Genomic DNA, 23,976 nt, shown 5'->3' on the forward strand with positions numbered 1-23,976 from the left:
GGAAAAGTACTCTGTTACAAGTACAAGTCTGCAGCCAGGTAGTTTAGTCCAGTGGGGTCCTACCTAGGGGTCGGGCCCCTCCAAAGGGTCACCAGATAAATGTGAGGGGCCGTCAGACGATGAATGGGAGGAGATCTGAACCACAAATCCGTGTGTAAGAAGTTTGGAGGTGAAACGTCTCTTCAGCAACTCCAGAGTAACTAAAGTAAGAAGTACCTACAGCCGTCGGATCGATGCAGTGCAGTGAAAGTACAAAATCTGCCGCTCAGACGTTGTGAAGTAGAAAGTAAGACAAAGTGGAAATACTGAAACAGAGTACCTCAAAACTGTGTTGTACTTGAGTAGATGTACTCAGTGACTTTTCACCACTGCGGAACAGAAACAGCCAATCAGAGAAGTTGATTTGATCTTCAGTCACCTGTCAGGTGTCTTCAGTGATAATTATCACCTGACAGACACAGAACCAACGAACTGCTCGGCTCGTTCACCAAACCAGATCATGAAGACGAGTGAAGGAGCACCGACGAGGTTCCTTCTCAAAGACTGAAGCCACTCAAAGTGAACTGAAGCCGGCTGAAGCCGAAGCAGCTGATTTGAAAGCGTCCACACGGCAGAGCGTCCTGCTGCCTCAGCAGCAGAGACGGAGAGACGACGAGCGTCAGACAGACTTCTGACGTCCTCTCCTCCTCATGTGAGAAGAGAAGCAGCCTTTATCCCGGCAAGAGCAGAAGAAATGAAACTTCAAACAAACCTGTAGCTTCATTAATCAGACTGATCACGACGTGGAACTGGCAAATAGAATAAGCTTCATTTGTGTTAAAATGATTGAAATAATTGAGAGGAAAAGCTGGAACCGTGAAGTGTTTTTACATGAAAAAAGACTTAAATCATCATCAAAGTAGTTGATCACTGATTTTCTGTCAATCCACTGATCAATCGACTAATCATTTCACTTCTATAGACTATTTGATCGTTTGATTTAGAACAAAACGTCTTATTTTATAAACACTTCAAATCTGTAAAGTAACTAAAGCTGTCAGATCAATGGAGTAAAAAGTGCAGTATTTCCCTCTGAGATGTGCAAGTGACATGAAAAGAAATACTTCAGTACAAGTATCTCAAACGTAATTGAGTAAATGTACTTTGTGGGCCTGCAGCTTGTATTTCTGCTCTTGCCAGGCCGACGGCCGGCACAGCGGCGGAGGACAGGAGGACATGTTGGGGGACACAGGGGGGGGAGCAGGAGGGTGAGACAGCTGTCGTGTCCCTGCAAACGTCCCTCCTGCTCGGACAGCTCTTACCTCTTACTGATGCGGTAGTGGGCCGTCTCCAGCACACCGGTTACGGGGTTAGAGATGGTGGCTCGACGCAGCTGTGGAGCCAATCGGCCGACAGTTACAGGGAGACACACACCGACTCCCTGATGCATCACACTCATTTACACTGACATGCTGTGTGAGGGCGTGCTTCATGTCCTCGTCACAAATGCTAATAGACCAGAGCTAAAGCTAACTGGTCCCAGGTCATGATATCATGCTAATGGACTGGAGCTAAAGCTAACTGGTCCCAGGTCATGATATCATGCTAATAGACCAGAGCTAAAGCTAACTGGTCCCAGGTCATGATATCATGCTAATAGACCAGAGCTAAAGCTAACTGGTCCCAGGTCATGATATCATGCTAATAGACCAGAGCTAAAGCTAACAGGTCCCAGGTCATGATATCATGCTAATAGACAGATCAGTTTGAAACATCCATGTCTGCTTGCTAGTTTTTTTATTTATGTATTTATTTTTACACTTGATAGCACGTTTTCACCAACCATAACTGCTGATAAATGGAATAGTGTGAAACAGCGAGTGTTGATCCAAACATGACAAATGTAAAACTTTAAACAGAACACGCAGGTTTCTTCTCTGACTGCGAGTCGACGTTTCACTCACCCTGGGTTTGGCCAGCTCTTTGACCTTCTCCATCTCCTTGTCAGACACGATGTTGTGGTATCGGACAATGTGGGGGCGGTCCCACTCGTCTTCCTGCTTCACCGGGCCGATCACGTATTTTGGGTGGCGATTGTTGTCATGGTAACGGCAGAAGAGACGGCTCTGCCTGCGGGGAGTCTAACGGAAAAGAGAAGCAGGATGACGTCGGTGACATCCTACAGGTGTGTGTCTTAAAGCGTTTCTCTCTTCTCACCATCCTGAGGCCCTCGCCGCGACACAGCTCCTCGTACTTCTTCCTCTCCGGCAGGTAATCGTCAGGTCGACCCTTCCTCCGTCTCCCATCGGTCTCCTCCTCCTCTCTCTCCTCCATCTTCTTCTGTTTGGTCAGCTGATACTCAAAGTACTTCAGGTTCCCGTTGGCTCGCTGGTGTGCTGGGTCTAACCAGACCAGATCATATTCAGGTCATTCATTCTGTGAGCGTACTCATTTACTAAAAGACTGACACTGTTTAGCTCTGTAACCATGACCTCCATGTTCCACCGCCAGTCTGTCTCTCCTGTCCTCCCACAGGAGTGGGTCTGTGTTATGATGCATGCGTTCCCTCCGTTTGGTCATGGATCAATGCAGCTAAACCCTGACAGAGCTACTCTAAAGCTAACACTTAATAAGGCTAACAACCCAGTGAAGCTACTTTAAAGCTAACAGATGGGAGGAACACTTCAGGAAGCTACCAACCAGCCTGAACTCGCTCTTTAATACATACGTGACACTGATGGGACCAGCTGTCACATCTGATTGGCGGATCTGAACTTGAGCGGTCTGGATAAGCAGCTGTGTTACTGACCGAGCTCCAGCAGCCTCTTGGTGTAGTCCAGCGCTCTGTCCAGCTCCCCCTGCTGGTAGACCGAGTAGCTCAGGTAGTCCAGGATGGTGACAGTGTCCACGGTGCTGGACGCCTCCCCCTGACCGAGCTGCCTCAGGGCCTGAACCATCCACAAGTCCGTGTGGTAGTAGTCCGCCTCCGAGTACGCCACCTTCCCGAGGTCGTAGCAGTCGTCCGCAGTCAGAACGCTCCGGGGAGAGGAGGACGAGCCTGAGCAGGAGGGGGAGAAATATAATACTATGTCTTTTGTGACAGAGATGAACCTGACGCCCCCGACGTCCCCCTGACACACCCCTGACACCCCCTGACGTTCCCCTGACGTCCTGCTGACGCCCCATTGACGTCCCCCTGACGGCCCACTGATGGCCCCGACGTCCCCCTGACGTCCCCTTGACGCCCCCCTCACGTCCCCCTGACGGGTAGGTAGCTCCCCTGACGTCCCCCTGACGCCCCCCTCACGTCCCCCTGACGGCCCACCTGACGCCACCCTCACGTCCCCCTGACGCCTCCCTCACGTCCCCCTGACGTCCCCCTGACGTCCCCCTGACGTCCCCCTGACGTCCCCCTGACACCCCCCTGACGGCCAGGCCTCATCTCTCTGCTGACCTGGCAGCTCTCCGGTGGAGATGGTATTGGTGTCCAGCTGGTAGGTGTCCTGCAGCCTCATCAGAGCTTTGGCGGCGCCGACCTGGTCGTCATCGTTGGGGAAGTGCTGCCTCTGGATGGTGAGGTTAGAGATGAACACTGAAACACCACAGAAGAAGAACACACACAGGAACGGTCAGTGTGGAGACAGAGGACGTAATACAGGAAATAAATCTGCTCATTTTTCTTTGTTTCTGAGAGTTTGAGCTGCTTCTGAGGATGGACGATCAGAGTGTGTGTGTGTGTGTGTGTGTGTGTGTGTGTGTGTGTGTGTGTGTACCATCTGACATGTCAGTGAGCACCAGGCTCTCCAGCTCCCCCCACTCTGTGTTGAGTCTCTTCATCAGTTTGAAGGCGTTCACCGGGTGTCCCAGGAAGCCCTCGGGATCCTGAGTGGCCGCAGCAGAGAGGACGTCCAGTTTGTCCGCCCATCTGGACACACACATGCAGGACTTCGACTTGTAACAGTGTACTTGTACAGTGTGGGGTTAGTACTTTTAGCAAAGTAAAGGATCTGAATACTTCCTCCACCATGAATGTCCCCTTTGGTTAATAAAAGCCTGATTACTGACGGTGCCGACAGGTGGAGCTGTGGATTCAAGCACCTGGCGGATACCAAAGCTCTGATTAGTCGGGGGTCCGACATGAGTCCGCCGTGTGTCTGTGACTGTATGCTCGTCTATATTTGTCTCAGAGGAACAAATAATGACTGGTGTGACCTCAGGACGAATCGTTTTTGACTGTTTTCGGTGTGACAGACTGAAGACGACGCTGAGACGTCTCTTACTTCTTTATCTGCTCCAGTTTGTTCTCCTCGGCTCTGATGTAGTCTTTCAGGGAGGTGACCAGGTCCCTCTCTGTGAACAGCAGGTCAGTCATGTGACCTGAGAGAAAACAAACACACACACACACACACACACACACACACACACACACACACACACACACACACACACACACACAGGTCTCTTTAGGTTGACCTGATGTGCAGCAGGTCATAGATGTTTGAGACAGAGCAGAGGAAGTAAGAACAGGAGGGACACCAGAAGGACTCACCGATGGAGGTGAAGACGTCAGTGTGAGCCGAGGAGCAGGAGAAGAGGAGGACGTGGATCAACAACCAAGTCATCGGGCCTACAGACAGAGAGACACAGGGTCAGAAGTACAGTGATGACGAGACGAAGGACTCCAGATTCAGAAGGCCGAGGGCGCAGACATGAATCGTGTCACGAAACGTCCCGATCCTCTGACACCAGGTGGTTTCACCTGAATGGCCTTTCTACAAGGTCACATACGGTACGTCCAGTGTCACCAAGAAGAACGACTCCTCTGAGATGTAAAGTGGCCTGAAAAGAAAAGACTCAAGTGCAGTACTAATACCTCAAATCTGTACTCAAGCACAGTATGTGAATAAATGTACTTAGTTACATTCCACCACTGGTTTGGGGGGTTAAAAAAGTCAAAATTTTGACTTAACATCATTTCATATTTTTGACTTAATATGAAAAAGTCAAAATGTTGAACATGATATCTCACCACGTTCATACAGTGACTTTAATGTCTCCCCTCCTGAAATCTAAGCCGTTAGTCGCAGGATCTGAGGGGACAGATTTGAGTGTAACACCATCCCTAAATAACCAAGTTACGTACTTTCCCTGATTTGGATGTTTATTCCTGTTGTTTGTATGTTAGGACAGTGCTGTTTACTGGTGTTTTATGACTAAATGAAATCTATTTTTTTAGTCCTGAACCGAACTGTCTGAGTTCAACGTTACATCAGCCAAAAAACACTGATTATAAGACAGGACAGGACAGCAGTTGGACTTGTCTTAACAAACTCTGGACCTGTCCAGGAATGTCTGAACTGGGAGGTTTTCTCCTGCTGGGAGCTGAAAGACAAGAAGCAGGCAGATCTGACGGTCGACACGACAAGCCAACAGTTAACATGACGCTGATTTAGGGTCCTGAATTTAAGTGATCGAGGAATTTTCTAGATGAACCCGAGACCGACGAGAGTTAACGCGAGAGTTTCTGCTTCGTGTCATCAAGGCAGACGGACACAAAAACGACATGACGGAGGTGTTTTTACCGTATTTCGCCATGAGATGAGCCGTGAAAACAGGAGATCCCTCCTTAGTTTCTCATGCAGTCACAAAAGCCCTGAAATTCCCTCCTCTGATCCTCCAGAGTGACGCTAACAGCAAAAGACGCCCAACTTCTTCTTCTCCGCTTCTGACAAAATGGCGGCGAATCAACCTTCACCACCACCTGCTGGACGGGATATGAAACGGTTCTGCCTTATCGAAGGCGTTTATTTATGTGAAGTGTCCTGTTATTCAGATACTTGATTATTCTACCAGCCAGGCTAACGTTAGCAGCTCTGATGTTAAAGTCTCACCTCCACAGGAAGCACAAACCACAGACATTCAGGTGGGTAAAGTTTATTGTAAAGGTGCATCTTATTAAACATTGATAAACAGTGAAAAACACATTTTTCTGTGCAGTGACCTCCTCTGAGGTGAGTCTTTGGTGTCACGTCACTTCACACTGAAAACATACGAAGCCCACAGGTTCTCCATCATCATTGTATCAAACAGTTATATTTACAATACGTACAAATGTTGTACACAAACTGCAGCTGTAAGTGTGTCTGAAAAGCCAGTGGAACAGGCCATGAAGAAGAGGAGGGTGAAGGTTTCCTCTCAGACACCCAGGTTTAAGTGTAAAAACAGTCCAAAGTGTTTGTATATGCAGATCTGTGTGTTTCTGTGTTGTCATCCACGTGTCTGTTTTGTAGAAAACTTCCTGAGGAAGAAGCTGCTCGTCTGTGAACACAACACCTCGCCTTTAAAGAGGCGTTCAAGGACCTCTCAGCAGATAAACTGTACATCAGTAATAAGGTCAGTCTGGGAGGCTCTGCGACCTCCTGCAGGTATTTCAACATGAAGGGCTGTAATCTGGATTTCTTCTTCTTCAGTTTGTGATTCCTGAAATGTTTTGAAGTGAAGAAAAAGGTCAGAAAGCGTCGCTGTTGGCTGTCAGCTGACCGTTTCTCAGAAGTAAACAAACTGGATGTTCTCACTAATCTCAAAAATATCATGAATTTCTTTTGCAACTTTTTGATTTTATTCTCGAACTATTACTTTTTTCCTTTTTTCCCCATATTTATTTTTTCTCTAATATTCCAACTTTTTCTCATAACGTTTGGCTTTTTCTCAAAAAGTATTTCAACTTTATTCTTTGTCTGTCCAACAGTGGCCCTGAAAGGTTGTCACACAGAGAATTAGTCCTCGCTCTTCTCCTGTTGACACTGTCGACGTGGACATGATGTCACTTCCTCTGTGACTGCACATGAAAGGAAAACACATCAAACAACAAAATCAACCCAGAAATGCAACAAACGTCACAAAAAATAAGTGTGTCCATCAGCAGTTTCTCTTAAACTCAGTTCATCACTCGCAGGTTGAACTGTGGTTTCTGAAAGATCTCGGACTTTGACTTTTCGGCCGTTTGCTGCAGAGATCTGAAGTCTCGTCTACGTCTCGTTTCATCTCAGCTTCTGTTCTGCAGGTGTTCACTGCGCCGTGTGTTTTTTCAGAGGCCGTTTCTTTCATTTGTCTTTCTGGAAAAGCTAGAACATGAAACAGGTTTTGTCTATTTCTAAAACGTTAACAAAGATACTGTACAACAATTCATTTGTCAGCATTCAACAACTAAAGGTAAGAAATGTGTCAGTGGAAATCCACAGTCACTGTTTTGGAGGCTCAAGTTTGGCATCATGGCCGTGGCCATCTTGTTTTTTTGGAACCAGAAGGGACCATATTTGGACGAGAGGGTGGAGCCAGGGAGGATACATTATGCTACGCCTCTGTCCTGATTGGATCTGACAGAGAACTCGAAGACGCACCACAGCAACGACTTGTCAATCACGAGGCAGCCACAGTCTAAAGCACAGCAGCTTCATCGTCTGTTTGTTTGAAACTGGGCCATAACTCACCGAATGAACGTCACGCTGCCCTGACGAAGACTTCAAACTAGAGCCTGAGACCATGAACCCATCAGGAAACTGTTCAGTGAGGTCAGAAATCGAGCAGAAGAAAGGTCATTTTCTCATAAGTTTCCATACAAGCAGCCTTCTGCTCAGTCACTGGAGTCGCCCCCTGCTGGCCGTTAGACAGGATGCAGGTTTAAGGCACTTCTGCAGCTTCACTTTCCAGACGACACTGTTCAGTGTTCACACAGTCTGAGGTTTTCACCGTGGCCTCGCCATCAGAATCACATTGGAGAAGCAAACAGTTCACAAAGACGTGGGGATGAATTTCGCTGTGACCATGAAGACACAGATTGACGACACATGATGACGCTGCACCCTCTTCTGCTTCCGATTGGTTACTGTGTTTGATTTCTGCTTAATGTAACTGGTCTCTTAGTTTTTTCTGTTTAAGATGCTAAAATGAAACCAAGCTTGTTTTATCTTTGTAAACTGGACAGGGTGTTCAGATTCTTCTGTCCAGCGGAGCAGCAGGTATCATTTCTCTGTGAATGAGGACAGAAAGTCAAATGTTTCAGCTCTTTAGAAAAGCTGGTGACAGAAACTGTGTGAGAAAACAGTCACCTGACGCCTCCACTTCTTCTTCTCTGCTGCTCATTTGTGGCAGTAACAGGTGATCTGGAAGGAGCAGGACGTCTCCTCAGTGCTGACAGAACAGATGACTCGTCATGAAATCAGGTGATGGTGCGTTCACTGACACTGACCAGCTGTTAGGATATTTTACAGCTGTTTCTGCAGCTCTGTGCGGACGGGCTGAGAGGCGGCGGGCGAATTAGTTTGGTTTTTTTCAGCAGCGCCCCTCCAGTCCTCTTGGTGGCACCGTGGTGAGCCGCGGCGTTGGCGGTGACAGAGTACGAGCGTCCGTGCATCATGCGGGCGTTGAGGCCGTTGGCCATGGAGAAGGACTTCAGGTGAGACTTGAGAGCCAGCGGGAGGGGGAGTTTGTCCACCAGGTGGACTGGAGTGCAGGAGACAATGGAGCGACAGCAGAGGTCCTGAAGACTCAACACTGACAGAGACACAGACAGACAGAGAGACAGACAGACAGACAGATAGTCAGAGAGACAGATAGTCAGAGAGACAGACAGACAGAGAGAGAGACAGAGAGACAGACAGATAGTCAGAGAGACAGACAGACAGAGAGAGAGACAGAGAGACAGACAGATAGTCAGAGAGACAGACAGACAGACAGACAGACAGAAAGTTTTTTAGATTTCAGGTTTTGTCTTTGCGTATTTCAGCACAGCAACACATTTCATGAGTTTCTGTGTCGTTCTCTGACTGACAGCTGCTGAAGAGTCTTAGATATATTGAAAATAAAACATATAAATACAAACAAACGCTGCATCTGAGGTCACTCATTCACTCACCAGCTTCCTCTCTGAGCAGTAAATTAAGATGTCAGACACTAATCATCATCTCACATCGTCACTGACAGCTGCTGAGTCTACTGTAATAAATCTATTGGTTAAAAGGAAAATTAATTCACTTTTTGTCTTCAATAACTGAAGGCTTTTATAACATATTCAAATCAAACCACGGAGAACAAAGTGTTGTGCTTCAGTGTCCAGCAGAGGGCAGCACAGACCTCACAATCCTCAACACAAATCACAGCCAGAGTGTCATCACCTGTCAGCCAATCACTGAGTGAGTTCATTCAGGACACACAACCCTCAGAAATACAAACAGACCAGCGCAAACATGTTAGCCAGGCTAGCAGTTTCCCCCTGTTTCCAGTCTTTATGCTAAGCTAACGAGCTGCTGGCCGAGAGCGAGAGAAGAGGATTAGATTTCTTTACAGATTCTGATTGTTACACACAAACACATGAAGACTTTATAAAATCTGATGTTTTGTTATAAATTAAACAACCCAACAGTTTGAACAAGTACACCTGAAACAATTAGCTGATTAATTTGACTTTGACTTGTAACAGAGTATTTGTATAGCGTAGTATTAGTACTTTCACTGCAGTAAAGGATCTGAATACGTCTCCTCCACAGGAGGACTGACGGACCTTTGTTGGGTCTCCACAGTCTCTCCATGCCGTGTCTCATCAGGACGATTCGAGCGAGCTCCGTGAACGACTCGGTGATGTTGAAGTTGCACAGCGGGCTGACCTCGAAGAAGGTGACGCCCAGCTTCTCGGCGTAAACCTGCGCCTGCTCCGTCGTCACCTGTCGCTTGTAGGCCAGGTGGAGACGGTTCCCAACCAGGATCTTGGGCACCCCTGGAGCATGCTGGGTAAACAGGAAACTTGAAACAGGTGCATGCTCATTCAGCTTCTGTGGGACGACAGCTGCTCAAACAAAGAGGCACATTTTTGCAAAGTGAAGACAAAATGAACTGAACTGATCAACCGAATGGGAAGAATGAACAATTCTGACGTGAGGTCAAAGACGTCTGTGTGCTGTGTTGCAGAGCTATCTGCTGACATTAGCATGCTAACCAGCTAGCTGCAGCTCATCCTCTCTTGTAACATCACCTTGTGCTTCGAGAGGTGAGAGCTCAGCCCCCCCGTGGTCTCAGCTATGGTTCAGGTCAGGGGAATATATTATGTCACCGGGGGTCCTCATAAGCACAGAAGTTCAAAACTGTGTGTGAGGGTCGGGCTCATTGGAGCTCCATCAAGCTGAAGAAGAAAGCGATTAAACGTTTAACTGATTGTGTTGGAGAATAAAATGAGGTGAAGGGAGAAAAAAGTTGTTTAAATAGAAGTTAAGGGTCAATAGAAAGACCATTTTAGACAAAGGCTTTGTGGGATTCTTGACGGACTCAGGTACGTTCACCGATGTCCAGGCCTGTTTCAGAGCTGCGCTGTTTGCCCTCGTGCGGTCGACTCACTGAGAGAGGAGCTCAGTGGAGTTAAATATCACTTCAGACTGACGATAAAACACAGAAACAGTCCAAATCACGGCCTTAGAACCACTGACAGGATCATACAGAGACCGATTGATCGACTGATTGATCGCTGACCTCGTCTATCTCCTTGATCCACCTGTCGATTCCGTCAAAGGACCAGCGGTTGGTGATGTCGTACACCAGAATAACTCCCTGAGGAGAAACAGAGAGAGAACTTTTCAGCAGTTCAGCAACAGTTAGCTAGAATTAAAAAAGAAGGTAAACATGAAGGCCTCCCTCCAAATACAGAGCAAATTGCAGACTTTGCTTCACCTCAACGTCAGCTGGGAGGAGAGAGCGAGGCGGCTGGACCCGACGCTCGCCACACGGTGAGAGCAGATGGAAAACCCTCCATGAGGGATCACCAGCAGCAAACGCTCCAGCAGCAGCTCTGACTCAGAAAACCTCCCAGCTGTGCTGGATTATGAGCGTTTGGGTCGACATGCAGAGAGTCAACCACAGCTGGAGTCTCTGATTCAGCTTCAGTCGATGAAAACTACACGGTGTCATTTTGTTCAGAGACTTGAGGACAAAGACCGTTTCTGTCTCATTTGCCTCGACTTCTCCAGCCAGCGTCAGAGCTGAGAGGACCGAAGCACCGATTCAAGTTATTTCTTAAGCAAAAAAGTCAAATGAGCAAGTTGCAGCTTCCCTTTTTAGAATATTGGAGGCCACTGGTTGGACAAAAGAAGACGAGTGAAGACGTCAACTTGTGCTGCGGGAAACTATAAGGGACATTTTTCACTGCGGGCTGAAATCTTATTTCCACAATGAGCCTGAAAACAAGCGGTAGCTGCAAACGAGCGTTAGCTGCAGCCTTAATGAATGAAGAAGCACATGATTTAACTCTTCATGTCCATTGTTGGACTAACACAATAACAGATGGACATTAAGGTTATTATTAAGCCTCTCTCTCTCTCTCTCTCTCTCTCTCTCTCTCTCTCTCTCACACACACACACACACACACACACACACACACACACTCAGGATTCATGATTGGCTTCGAGGCTCGCTGTGGCGGCTGTGTCACTGTTGCCATGGTGATATTTCCTCTGTGAGTGATGACAACAACACGACTTCATTGAATGAAAAGTGTTTTTATTCCTCCACTGGGAGCAGAACGAGGCGGTCTGAGGCGCTTTGGTGTGTGGGATGAGGTTCTTCACACGTCCCCTCAGCACTCCGTCTGTCTGAGGACTCCATATTAACATTAACACTGTCAACAGCTTTACACCTGGAAAATCGCTTCAGGTGAACTCAGAGTACGTACATACAGGAATGTTTCAGACATCTGGACTGGGATGTTTGATTAAAGCCACAGCTTAGCTTTAACAGCTCTAAACTACTGACTACTCACCATCAGCACATAGCTAACAGAGTAATAGCATGGCTAAGCTATCAACTATCCAACATCCAGGAAACAAAGTTAGCTCTACATTAGTTCATTACCTAACCGTGACCACAGCTAACGTGACATTAGCAGGGAAAAGCTACCGTAAATCCCAAATCAAGACACATCAATAAAACCAAATAAGGCCAAATTTTAGCCACAGGGCACAAAGCTAACTCAACATTAGCTGAGTTAAACTTAGCAGAGGGCACAAAGTTAGCTTAGCATTAGATGGGTTAAGGTACCGACGACACAATATCAGCTAGCCAAGCCTGTAGATATCATAATATTTACTGGTCTGAGATACTGACATCAGATAGAAGAGCACATGGCTAACATAACATTAGCTGGATTAAACTACCAGCAGTCCCACATCCACTACATAAATCTAACTCAGCGTTAGCATGGCTAAGCTACTGGTAATCCAAAGTCAGCCATAAGGGAAACATAACTCTGCTGACTGGCTCAATTTACAAAGGGAATTATCTGTAGCCAATCAGAGGGCTCCTTCTGTTTCAGCAAATCATGTAAAGCAGCTTAGTTTCATGTTGTCACATCGTGTCTATATGGCTAGCAGTTAGCAGGGCAACCTGTCAACTAAATAACCTCTACTGCTTGATAAAGAAGCAGAAAATGACTCTTAATCAATAATCAATAATGCTCAGTCTTTTCAAGAAAGAAAGAAAGCAAAACATCTCTGATTGGCAGCAGGGCACTCAAATGTGACTTTGGTGTTAATTCACGACAGCTAGCTACACAGCATCTTCTCACGAGATCAGTGATGTCATTTCTCCCTGAAGTATGTCGAACAGGTAAAACATGTGACCTCACAGGTGTGCCAGCGGCTTTAACAAACACATCCAGTGAACGTGGGCGGCTAGAGAAACGTACCTGTGCTCCTCTGGAATAAGATCTAAAGATAGTGCAGAATCGTCCCTGACCAGACGTGTCCCTGAAACAACAGAGAATAAAAGGTCAGGGGCTGAGGTATCAGGGTCAAAGGTCAAGCTGCTTCACGCAGATGCTCACACTGTAAAGTCAACATTTCGTCTTTTTCTGAGGACACTTCATGGAGAATCTTCACCATCTAACCTTGCTGTTCTTGACTTGGGTCATATCTTTAGACTTGACTGGGGACTTGCGGTCTTGACACGGGATTTGGTCTTTGTTTAGGACTTGGCTCTGGAGTCGTTAGGCTTGACTGTGGACTTGATCTTGACTCAAACCTTCATATGAAATGTGCTACGATTCATGAATCAGTTCCTGAATTAATTTTATTTATAAACAAATAACTAATGCTGAGTCTGTTAGCTTGATGCTAGCATGTAATGGGAATTACAATTAAGGCGCTAATGGAAATTAGCATCATGGCCACAACAATACTGTGTGAGCGAATTAACTTTACTTCACATAAAACAATGTGTGATCATATTGACAGGCTTAAACTTGTTATGCTCAGTGGAAACAACTTACTTTACTTGACTAACTCAATCTGCTGCTGAAACACACCACACTGACCAGCTACAGCAACCTCAAAGGGTTAAAACTCAAACTAAAAGTCCAGGTGGGTTTTAAAGTACAGCCACCACTAGGGGGAGACACTGACATTATTATTATTAGCTTGACGAGCAGGAACAGCTAAATGTATCAGCTGACTTCAAACAGTATTTTATTCACCACTTTTATGTGCAACGATGCTGCTGGAATATAACCCAGTCACTGACCGATGTGCATTATTTTTGGAAACATGGCTCATGATATTCAGTCTCTGGCAACGCTTAAGAATCGCGTCGTGATAGTGTGGAATGAGGAGACAAGCATGTCGTAGCAGCTGTACTTCTACATCACTCTGGACCCTCCATGCTGTCGTACAGTACTCCTCTTTACTCAACACGGGGCTGAACTGTGCTCTGCCTTGTTTTGGTGAGTGTCGACAGTGAAAAACAAGAGTGTGTGTTTCCCAACAGCAGAGCTGAATACCAGAGCAGTGTTTTGGTTGGCTGGACGAGGACGCTCACTGGCTGCCGGCCTGCTGCTTCTGACCGGGCCAGAGAGACGGCCAGCTGCCAGTCTGTGAGTCAGGTGGTCCAACAGAACCAGTAAGATTCATCATGAAGTGACACTGAGAGACTCCATCAGCTGCTGTCAGCAGGACTGAGCTCCATCATGAGAGCGACAGGAAATGATCCCAAACACGAGTCTGTGATGGTGAAACTGGATTTACTCAAGTGTGTGTAGAAGCAAGCATTAACACACACATACACACACACACACACACACACACACACACACACACACGGAAGTGTCTCATCCGCTTAAACATCAAACAAAGTTTCAGATTAATAATTTAATATTGACTCGGCTAAAAGCAAAACTGCTCTAAAAATACCTCTGAGAGGGCTGGAGGTTGTGTGTGTGTGTGTGTGTGTGTGTGTGTGTGTGTGTGTGTGTGTGTGTGTGTGTGTGTGTGTGAGCTGTGCTTTAAGTGCACTATAATCCCTCCCTTTCTTGTCTGACTGAGTGTGTGGAGGCTTTAAAACGTGGATGTGTGTATGTAACACATGCGTTCATGCAGCCTGTGTGTGTTTGTGCTTCAGCTCTTTACACACAGTTTCTGAGTTTACTGCTCAAACACGTAAGATGCTCACATGTTTTCACGTGTTTCTTCCTTTCAGAGGTCTGTGTGGAGATGCAGATGAAGCTGGTGTCATAGTCTGAGTGTTAGCCTGTTAATGTGGTGCAGACTGGATGGATTTATCGTGGATTGCTGAGGAAGAGTGGGGTGATTTATGCTATGAGCAGCTCATTTAGCCTGCAGAGCTGAGCATCGCCTCTCTCTGACTCCACAACCAACAACCTGATTATTACAGAGAGCTTCTGCTCCAGATCTGCTGCAGTTCAGGGTCACTTCACCCAAACTACCCAAAGCTTCAAACCATCACTTCAGTCTGGCAGCACCATGATCGAGCCGCAGAGAAAACAAAAGTACCTGACTGGACCGAAGACAGAGGACAAGAGAGAAAACCCTCAAAGTTTAGAGTCACAGGCAGCTGCTGCCAAAACGTCTGCCAGAGGCGGCGTCACCTGAAACAGCTCTTCATGGAGTCAAACAGCCTCACGTGCTTCCTGTTTACTCTGCTCTGCTCTGTCCTCCTTTCACACAATCAGCCGTTCTGCTGACGATCACATGACCAGAGAAAAACACAGCGAGGCCAACGGGCGCCGCTGGGTTTCACTCAGGACGCCAACAACACCGTTTGATCCAGAGAGCGGCTGAAGGCGCGAGGCCGGGAAGTGTGTGCGGTACCAGAGCTGCAGCTTGACTCGCCGCCCGTCCAGGAGGATGGTGGTCGTCTTATAGTCGATCCCTGAAACACACAGAGAAACACGAGGCTCCATTACAAGAAGAAAACTGTAAATACAGTGAAGACAAACTGGAAACAGCTTTTATTTGCACGATAAGTTCATGCAAAAACCATCAGCAGTGACAGGAAGTGGAAAGTTACTGAATCTTTGTTGTTCAGCGTCATCAGGTATGAGCTCATAGTTTCTGTCAGTTTGAGCAAAAACCTGCAACTTACTGCATTCAGATCGTCTTCACTTACAGTCCTGATCATCCAGAGAGAGAAAACGTGATGACTGAAGGGTTTTAACACTTAAAGCACTTTAAGGAGATTTCAGAGGGATTCGAACCAGCGACCTCTCAGCTGACGGCAGATTAAGAAGAGTCTCTTCCAACCAAGACGGCAACAGATTTACTGCAGAGTATCAGAGATTTGTAACAGCACCGCCATCTTTACACACACACACACACACACGCACACACACACAATTAGCTGTTAATATCAGGCTGCTGTCACATGAGTCCCCGGCAGGAACAAAGGCAGCGAGCAGCTCGTCTCTTTTATAACAGTAATTATCAGGAGCTGTCTGCGAGAATCGACACTCCAGTGATGCTCCAACAATGGCTGCCAAGTACACACACACACACACACACACACACACACACAGATACATATGTTATGTAAAGGCTCTCGGCTGCTGAAGAGCTCAGAGTTCCGTTTACATAAATTACTGTAACACAGACAGAGATACTGACAGACACTCTGAGGATCTGTGTCTGTCTGTTAATCTGTGTCTGTCTGTTAATCTGTCTGTTAATCTGTGTCTGTCTGTTAAACTGTCTGTTAATCTGTGTCTGTCTGTTAATCTGTGTCTCTCTGTTAAACTGTCTGTTAATCTGTGTCTGTCTGTTAATCTGTCTGTTAATCTGTGTCTGTCTGTTAATCTGTCTGTTAATCTGTGTCTGTCTGTTAATCTGTCTGTTAATCTGTGTCTGTCTGTTAAACTGTGTCTGTCTGTTAAACTGTCTGTTAATCTGTGTCTGTCTGTTAAACTGTGTCTGTCTGTTAATCTGTGTCTGTCTGTTAATCTGTCTGTTAATCTGTGTCTGTCTGTTAAACTGTGTCTGTCTGTTAATCTGTGTCTGTCTGTTAATCTGTCTGTTAATCTGTGTCTGTCTGTTAAACTGTCTGTTAATCTGTGTCTGTCTGTTAATCTGTGTCTCTCTGTTAAACTGTCTGTTAATCTGTGTCTGTCTGTTAATCTGTGTCTGTCTGTTAAACTGTCTATTAATCTGTGTCTGTCTGTTAAACTGTGTCTGTCTGTTAAACTGTCTGTTAATCTGTGTCTCTCTGTTAAACTGTCTGTTAATCTGTGTCTGTCTGTTAATCTGTGTCTGTCTGTTAAACTGTGTCTGTCTGTTAATCCGTGTCTGTCTGTTAATCTGTCTGTTAATCTGTGTCTGTCTGTTAATCTGTCTGTTAATCTGTGTCTGTCTGTTAATCTGTGTCTGTCTGTTAATCTTAGTCTGTCTGTTAAACTGTCTGTTAATCTGTGTCTGTCTGTTAATCTGTGTCTGTCTGTTAATCTGTCTGTTAATCTGTGTCTGTCTGTTAATCTGTCTGTTAAACTGTGTCTGTCTGTTAAACTGTGTCTGTCTGTTAAACTGTCTGTTAATCTGTGTCTGTCTGTTAATCTGTGTCTGTCTGTTAAACTGTGTCTGTCTGTTAATCTGTGTCTGTCTGTTAATCTGTCTGTTAATCTGTGTCTGTCTGTTAAACTGTCTATTAATCTGTGTCTGTCTGTTAAACTGTGTCTGTCTGTTAAACTGTCTGTTAATCTGTGTCTGTCTGTTAATCTGTGTCTCTCTGTTAAACTGTCTGTTAATCTGTGTCTGTCTGTTAATCTGTCTGTTAATCTGTGTCTGTCTGTTAATCTGTCTGTTAATCTGTGTCTGTCTGTTAAACTGTGTCTGTCTGTTAAACTGTCTGTTAATCTGTGTCTGTCTGTTAATCTGTCTGTTAATCTGTGTCTGTCTGTTAATCTGTGTCTGTCTGTTAATCTTAGTCTGTCTGTTAAACTGTCTGTTAATCTGTGTCTGTCTGTTAATCTGTGTCTGTCTGTTAATCTGTCTGTTAATCTGTGTCTGTCTGTTAATCTGTCTGTTAAACTGTGTCTGTCTGTTAAACTGTGTCTGTCTGTTAAACTGTCTGTTAATCTGTGTCTGTCTGTTAATCTGTGTCTGTCTGTTAAACTGTGTCTGTCTGTTAATCTGTGTCTGTCTGTTAATCTGTCTGTTAATCTGTGTCTGTCTGTTAAACTGTCTATTAATCTGTGTCTGTCTGTTAAACTGTGTCTGTCTGTTAAACTGTCTGTTAATCTGTGTCTGTCTGTTAATCTGTGTCTCTCTGTTAAACTGTCTGTTAATCTGTGTCTGTCTGTTAATCTGTGTCTGTCTGTTAAACTGTCTATTAATCTGTGTCTGTCTGTTAAACTGTGTCTGTCTGTTAAACTGTCTGTTAATCTGTGTCTCTCTGTTAAACTGTCTGTTAATCTGTGTCTGTCTGTTAAACTGTGTCTGTCTGTTAATCTGTGTCTGTCTGTTAATCTGTCTGTTAATCTGTGTCTGTCTGCTAATCTGTGTCTGTCTGTTAAACTGTGTCTGTCTGTTAATCTGTGTCTGTCTGTTAATCTGTCTGTTAATCTGTGTCTGTCTGTTAATCTGTGTCTGTCTGTTAATCTGTCTGTTAATCTGTGTCTGTCTGTTAATCTGTGTCTGTCTGTTAAACTGTGTCTGTCTGTTAATCTGTGTCTGTCTGTTAATCTGTGTCTGTCTCTGTCTGTTAATCTGTGTCTGTCTGTTAATCTGTCTGTTAATCTGTGTCTGTCTGTTAATCTGTCTGTCTGTTAATCTGTCTGTTAATCTGTGTCTGTCTGTTAATCTGTGTCTGTCTGTTAATCTGTCTGTTAATCTGTGTCTGTCTGTTAATCTGTGTCTGTCTGTTAAACTGTGTCCTTGTCCTCACTGAGCTGCTGAGGATGTTGGAGCAGGTTGTCTTCTCATGAAGATGGACGGATGCTGTGTGGACATCATGTTGGCTGACTGGGACAAACGTCCCCGCAGGACCAGCGGCGCTAACAGGATGCAGATTTATCCCACTCAGGACTAATCTCACGCGCGGCCGACCGTCCGGCCGTGGTGTCGTTCTGCTCATCTGGTAAAGACAAACCAAAGTCAGGACTTCCACCAGTCAGCTGGAAACACGCTAACTCTGTCAGCCGCAACATCTTGAAGAAGGACGAGCTCATTAGCAGAGTTGCAGGACACACAGTCACACACAGCATGTGTTTGTATCATAAACCTGTCAACCATTCTCTGACTCAGTCATCTCTGATCACAGTGATTGATCCAAACAAATCAGTTTCACCATTTTGCAGATACTTAATGAGCTTCTGTCAGTCAGCAGCTAACAGGCGTTTCCTCTCACAGTAACTCCAGAAAGACATGTCAGCGGGGAGTGATGAGGAGCGCTCGCATGTTCCCAGCACGCTAACGTGCTAACAGTTAGCTCAGCAGCTACAGTCGTTCACCATCTCGATCTGTGAGGATCTGAAACTCTGTGGTGTGATTGGACCTCGTACAGCAGCGCGAGGTCAAATCATCAGGTGCTCATTTAGTCAATCAGGAAACATGTGATCAAAGAAGACGCAAACGTCCACGAACGGCTGAGAGCTCGACGGCTTCAGACTCTGCTCTGAACGCACAAACACCAAAGCAGAAAACCTCAGAGAAGAAATGAAGAGACGAAGACTTCAGGCCAATCAGAGCGCAGCGAGGAGGAAGATCAGGGAGGACGAGATGTGACATAATATACGAGTTATTCTGGGAGGAGAGCAGCACACCAGTCCAACCTACACACATATGTTCGAGTATGACACACACTCACACACACACACACACACACACACACACACACACACACACTCACACACACACACACACACACACACACACACACACACTCTCTGGTATGCATGATACATGAAGCATCTTGGGAAAGTGGTGTTACATAAGAGGTTGGAGCAGTGAGGTTTGCTGACAGACGTCAAAACAGTAAAACAGTAAAGACTCAAGCTGCCTGCTCGAGTGTGTGTGTGCACGAGGGTGTGTGTGTGTGTGTGTGTGTGTGTGTGTGCGTGTGTGCGTGTGTTGGGGGTTGCAGCAGCAGAGGCCACATTCAACACGTCGGCCTGTATTAAAGGACCATGACAGTGTTTATGAAGGAGATTCTGGATTTCATTCCATTAATGTTTCTCCGTCATTCTGTCGGATGTTGTCTCACAGTTACGTTTTAAAGTTATTGACATGCTTCTCTTTCTTCTGGACGATGCTTCTCTTTGTTCACGCAGAGCTGAAATCAGTCTGAACGTGGCCTCCTGTTCATTGTTTTCCAGGCCGTCAGTGGTTCAGCGCACAGACTGAATCCATCTGAGACTTGTTTGGTCAGCAAATCCAGTGTTTCACCTTGTTCAGACCTGTACGAGAATCAACAAGATCATCACGTCCAGCCCCGTTTTACCTGAAATAACACCGGCCGTTGTTGCCGGCGTCACTCGCCTTCCTCCATCTGTGCGTCTTTCACCTCTCAGCCATCTGCCACAGTTACCTTTCCTCGCTTTATGTCTGACTGCTTCATGTTCTCATTTACTTCACTTTAATCCAAATCAAATTTTATCCTTTGATGTCCTGTTCCGCTCACAGATACAGTTTGAGGCTGATGTGACATCGTTAGCTGCAGATGTGAGACATTAACTTCTTCCATGGGGGCTTAATCTTGCTAATGTTAGGTTGGTTTCATGATCCATTTCCCTGAAAGCTTCGCTCCGCTAACATTACATGAGCTTTGAGTCCTTCCTGTCCCGTCACCTGAACGGCTGATAGCACAGATCTGCGGATGTTACACTGATGCTAAGCTAGCTTTCTGTCCTGTTAGCTGATGCCGGTGAGTTGGTAGCTCAGCCTCACTGTTACGTTAGCGCTGTGTTAGCTGACGTCGAATGAACATTCACTCACAGTTAAACAGAAATCATGTAGCCTTATTCAACCAGCTTCTGTGTGAAATGACCACTTCAGTGACATCACTTCAGTGTCATCCAATCACAACGCTGATGATGTAAAAAAAGAAATCACATCTCTGTGTTTTTCATGTTGCTCGCCGAGGTCACTCCATCTGTATGAGTGGGATCACACACTGAGAGGAATGAGTCAGCCTCTCCTGGCAACACCAACAGCATCTCCACTTTCTTCATCATTATACCCCGCACCATCACACACACACACACACACACACACACACACACACACACACACACACACACACACACACACTCTCAAGTCTCCCTGAGGCTCGACTCTCAGGGATTTTCAAAGGTTCGGCTGTTTACTGGAGGTTCAGTTGAGAAAACTGAAGTGTTTTTGTGAAGTTACACAACATCCAGAATGTTAGAAGAGAGGCTTTAAAAACATATTGTCAACAAGCATTTGGCCTTTTTTTATGTGCCTCATTTGTGAGTAATTATCAGCGCCTCATAAAATATGTAAAATAAACTGAGAGGGTGTTTGTGTGCATTTTTGCGAGCCTGCGTCGGTGTGTCCTCCGAGCTGTAATCAAGGCTTCCCCGTGTGGTTTTGGCACCGTCCTCTCACCGCAGCCTGGAAAAGCAGCTCTTCTCTGGGCTTGGCTGGAGAGCGAAGCCCCCGTCGGGACGCCTGCGGCCTCCACGCCGTTGATCCTGTTCCAGTGGAGCCTGCAGCCGTCCCGCATTTTCACCACAAAACTCTGTGGCAGGGAGGCAGCCGACCACAGCGATGATCCCTCGCCCATCACACCTCGCATTAAGGGAGATGACCCAGAAACGGCAGACATCAAGGCTTCATCGCTCCAGTTTTCCATCAGATGAGCCAAACAGCCTGATGTGGGGGAAACCGTGTCGTCACTTGCCGTTCCGTGTCGTTGAGAACTTCCATCAAAACTCAACGAGTCTCACATGATCCCAACAAGCCATCGTCCCCTTTAAAGATAAATAGAAACTAGAGGTCTCAGCTCTTTACAGAAATCAATGAAGCTGATGAGGAAGAACATTAAACATACTGACTTTGAGCTGATTTCAGGTCAGTTTGTGTCAGAAACAAATGATCATGTTGTGTTTTCTGGATGTTTCACAGCGTCCAAACTTTATGGAGTCAGATGAACACGTAAGAGAACAAAGTCACAGTTGGCCTGAAGCTGCAGACCTCCAACATGGCCGCCGGCTTGTGAGTTACATCATCATCTGTGAGCTGAGTGTGAAGAGCTGAGAGTGAGTGAGTCACGAGCAGCTGCCTGCCAGCCAGCACTTATTAATACAACACACACACACACACACACACACACACACACACACACACACACACACACTGCGATGAGAAGTGCTGATAAATGATAGAAAAAGCTTCTTTCTGGTGTTTGCTTTGAAATAAACCAGCTGGGAAAATAGATTCTGCTGCTTTTGTTTGGCTGCTGCTGATCACACAGAAACTCTGATGTGTAAACGTGACCGCCACCTTCTGTAAGGAAGGTTTTTCTGGAAGTTCACAAATAAATGTCAGAATTTGTTGATATGTTGTTCTGTCTCAAACAAACATGTGAAGCATGTTACACTGAGGGAAGCACAGAAGATATTCTCACATCAGAATGAGAAACGGCTTTGCTACTCAATAATAATCAGAACTTTATATATAAAGTACTTTTCTCGAGCCAAAGTACCAACAGACAGTGAAACAAAAACATTTGGCATAAGAGTGCACAGACTAGCTCACAAACGGTGAGAAAAGAGAAGAAATCAGACGTATGAAATGAAATTTACAGTAAATAATCAGTAAAATGTGAGACTGAGTCAGGAGTACTGTTACAGTACTACACTCAGTACGTCTTGATTCTTAGCACATCTCACATGTTTCTGTATAGATTTAGGTTTTTCTTGTACTATGTATTTGTACTGTATTCATGTACGCAGTACTAATACTGTGCTCACGTTACAAAGTAATCCAGCAGGAATCACGTGTGTGAACGTGACCGGCAGACGCAGCATCGTTCAGGATGACGTCACGTCAATACTTGAATACTTGGAGTACGTTCTCCTGATTATACTTACATACTTTACTGTGGTACGAGTTCAATGCATGATTTTACCTGTAACAGAGTATTTGTACAGTGAGGTATTCATACTTGTACTTCAGTTATCAATTATCAGCTGAATGTACTTTGTAGTATCTTTGAACTATTTTACAGTTTGCTAGCTGACCTGGGGGTCGGGCCCTCCAAAGGGTCACCAGGTAAACCTGAGGGCTCGTCACGTGATTATGGAAAAGAAGAAAAAACAAAGTTCTGATACACAAACCAGTTTTCATTTCCTGGACTTTTCTTAACGAATCAGAGAAAGTGGAAATCTCAAAGCACCACGAACTTGCAGCACGAGGACACTTGGCTAAGAAGGTGCTGCTGGTCTCATACTGGACTCAGAGAAAAGGTGCCATGTGTGCTGTGGTGCGTGGAAGGAGGTGGTCTTCATCATGAGAGCTCCTGAAGCTGCTTTGATCCGCTGGTTTTCACCTGCGTAAACCGTGCGTAAAAACAGGACACCGGTGCGCGACAGGTGGGTCAACGATGAAGAAAGGAGCTCCTCTCCACACACTGACACCCACACACCCCCTCCGGCCCGGTGGTCACTCACCCATGTTGTATCCGTACGGGGACTCGGTGGCTCCGTCCTGCAGGCTCGCCAGGATCTCGCCCTTGCCCACATCGCTGTCCCCCACCAGCAGGAACTTGAGCAGAAAGTCGTACGCCCTGGCCGGGCTGCTTCTGTGGCTCATCCTCGCTGCAGATGACAGCTGCCGTGTCCCATCATGAGACGAGGCTCGGCAGCACGGAGCCTAAACCCCCCCTCTCCTCCTCCAACAGCCCGGTCCGAAGCCTGGAGACGGGACAGAGACGCGGGAAGTCCGCCGAAATAAATCCGCGACGATTAAAGTCCCTCCACGATCCACCACGGAGACTGTGTGTGTGTTTACGTGCCACGAACAGTGCGTTGGTCACTCGGTTCAGACTGTGTCCACAGGACCTACAAGTGTCCAGCGTGAACCTCGGACACCGACAACTATCAAAGTCGGGGTTACTGCGTCCTCTGCGCCATCAGCGCACGGGACGCACCGCGCTTTTACGCACGAAGGAAAAACCCTCCGCAGAAGGTTCAGCTCGGCTCCTGGACTCCGGACTGAGGAGGAGGAACTGACGGGTCTCTGGCCTCCCTCCCTCCGCCTCCCTGATCCAGCGGAGGTGGTGTCACGGATGGGGATGGAGACGGAGAGGAGAGGGGGGAGTCCAGCCCTGCCTGCCTCCGTCTGATTGGTCCATCCGATGAGTTGCTGGGGCAACCTCGAGCCCGGACCTGACGCTGGAGACGTCCGTCAACACACGAGAGGAGACGTTTGATTGGATCCCCGCGTGACGTGAAGCTACACAGTGTGAATCGAACGCACGATTTCCTGTCCGTGTCTACAAAATAAAAGCCTCACGGGGCACATACAGAATGCTGCCATCACTGCATTTTCAAAATAATCTGATTTACAGTTTTTATTTAAATAAAGAGATTAAAATATTGAAACTTTAAAATGGGAAATGTGTTAAGTTATTCTTCGAAGCCAAAATGAAACTTAATATCACATCTTTACTACTTCCGGTGAAATATGGCGTGAGGAGCAGAGAGCTGAGTGATGGAG

The 23,976-nt window shown here is 46.3% G+C and overlaps 2 protein-coding genes across 7 annotated transcripts in view; both read right to left on the reverse strand.

Moving 5' to 3' along the window:
* Window positions 1–5,742, reverse strand: part of LOC143338586 (prolyl 4-hydroxylase subunit alpha-1-like) — a 9,138-nt gene extending 3,396 nt beyond the window's left edge. For 2 of the 3 annotated variants that reach the window (XM_076759057.1, XM_076759058.1), the window contains exons 1-9: window positions 5,562–5,742; window positions 4,529–4,606; window positions 4,260–4,356; window positions 3,753–3,904; window positions 3,434–3,571; window positions 2,789–3,037; window positions 2,197–2,381; window positions 1,944–2,120; window positions 1,302–1,372 (exon numbers count right to left, since the gene is read on the reverse strand). In XM_076759057.1, coding sequence (XP_076615172.1) covers window positions 1,302–1,372; window positions 1,944–2,120; window positions 2,197–2,381; window positions 2,789–3,037; window positions 3,434–3,571; window positions 3,753–3,904; window positions 4,260–4,356; window positions 4,529–4,606; window positions 5,562–5,574 — 1,160 coding nt within the window. In that variant the 5' untranslated portion in view covers window positions 5,575–5,742. The remainder of the gene's footprint in view (window positions 1–1,301; window positions 1,373–1,943; window positions 2,121–2,196; window positions 2,382–2,788; window positions 3,038–3,433; window positions 3,572–3,752; window positions 3,905–4,259; window positions 4,357–4,528; window positions 4,607–5,561) is intronic. The other variant, XM_076759056.1, reaches the window with a different exon arrangement.
* Window positions 5,743–5,897: 155 nt separating this feature from the next.
* Window positions 5,898–23,594, reverse strand: rab40b (RAB40B, member RAS oncogene family). Of its 4 annotated transcripts, none has more exons than XR_013079304.1 (7): window positions 22,929–23,594; window positions 15,121–15,181; window positions 12,705–12,765; window positions 10,498–10,575; window positions 9,539–9,777; window positions 8,088–8,532; window positions 5,898–8,008 (listed from the first exon to the last, which is right to left on the reverse strand). XR_013079304.1 is itself a non-coding variant. In XM_076760195.1 (6 exons), exons 1-6 carry the CDS (start codon window positions 23,068–23,070, stop codon window positions 8,244–8,246), a joined length of 870 nt encoding a protein of 289 aa, XP_076616310.1. In that variant the 5' UTR covers window positions 23,071–23,594; the 3' UTR covers window positions 5,898–8,243. The 4 variants fall into 4 exon arrangements, 2 of the variants coding, with proteins under 2 accessions (XP_076616310.1, XP_076616311.1); XR_013079305.1 differs by having other exon boundaries at window positions 9,539–9,761; window positions 22,929–23,593; XM_076760195.1 differs by having other exon boundaries at window positions 5,898–8,532.
* Between the last annotated feature and the right edge of the window lie 382 nt (window positions 23,595–23,976).

This window comes from Chaetodon auriga, chromosome 20 (genome assembly GCF_051107435.1).
Source record: "Chaetodon auriga isolate fChaAug3 chromosome 20, fChaAug3.hap1, whole genome shotgun sequence".
Classification (NCBI taxonomy): domain Eukaryota; kingdom Metazoa; phylum Chordata; class Actinopteri; order Chaetodontiformes; family Chaetodontidae; genus Chaetodon; species Chaetodon auriga.